At 38.4% G+C, this 961-nt stretch overlaps 1 protein-coding gene across 1 annotated transcript; it reads right to left on the bottom strand.

The window, feature by feature from the left end:
• Nucleotides 1-59: 59 nt before the first annotated feature.
• LOC112094978 (receptor-like serine/threonine-protein kinase SD1-6) lies at nucleotides 60-810 on the bottom strand (the record flags this gene model as incomplete). The annotated part of the gene is made up of 3 exons (XM_024176671.1): nucleotides 60-264; nucleotides 346-496; nucleotides 573-810. Coding segments are annotated over 3 exons (594 nt in total), but the record flags the coding sequence as incomplete, so codon positions are not given.
• Nucleotides 811-961: the final 151 nt, after the last annotated feature.

Raw genomic sequence — 961 nt, forward strand, 5'->3', positions numbered from 1 at the left:
AGAACGTGAATATTCTGATGTGGAGCCCTCTTCCATTGAACTCCTTTCCATGAAGAAACCAGGCTCTTTAGGTTGAGGCAAGATAGATCCCTCATTTTCCAACATGAAAACCACGGACGACATTGTTGGTCTGTCGTATGGGAACTTTTGGACACATAACAAACCCACTTGAATGCATCTCAGCACCTGAGATTCGACGTATGAATCATTGAAACACACGTTCATTAGATCCAAGGCTTTGCCTTGATTCCACAGCAACCATGCCTGAAACAATTCATACAATTCTTAGACATGTATTAGCCAAAACTACATGGATTGAAAAAAGTTATCATCCGTTGTTCTTACATGTCCCAAAAGGTTATGCTGGTGATTTTTGTGATTGAAGCTTCTATTCTTTTTACCGCTAACGGTCTCTAACATGACCACACCAAAGCTGAAAACATCTGATTTGACAGAGAACTTCCCATCAATTACGTACTCTGGTGATATGTAGCCACTGCATAAATCAAAACGTTAGTCATAAGAAACAAGCATCAGTTTAGGTAAAAATGTGATCATGCTTTATAACTCACTATGTTCCAACAATTCTTTTTGTTTTCTCTTCTCTATCATCATCACCGAAAATCCTAGCCAAACCGAAATCTGAAATCTTAGGGTCAAGATTGTTGTCTAGCAAAATATTACTCGCTTTGAGATCTCGGTGAACAATCCGAAGTTTAGAATCTTGGTGTAGGTAAAGAAGACCTCTTGCAATGCCTCGGATAATGTTGAAGTGCTTGTGCCACGGCAGTGTTGTGCATCTTTTGCCATCTGCAAAAAATTTAAACATCTCCTTATCAGTTAATTTTCAATTAAAGTGCCGGAAAGGCCTTCAAAATTTAATATGCAAAGTTGAAAAGAGGTTCCAACCAAAGATGTAATGGTCCAAGCTCTTATTTGGCATGTACTCATAGATCAATAT

Source organism: Morus notabilis, unplaced genomic scaffold (assembly GCF_000414095.1).
Source record: "Morus notabilis unplaced genomic scaffold, ASM41409v2 C11351140, whole genome shotgun sequence".
NCBI lineage: Eukaryota > Viridiplantae > Streptophyta > Magnoliopsida > Rosales > Moraceae > Morus > Morus notabilis.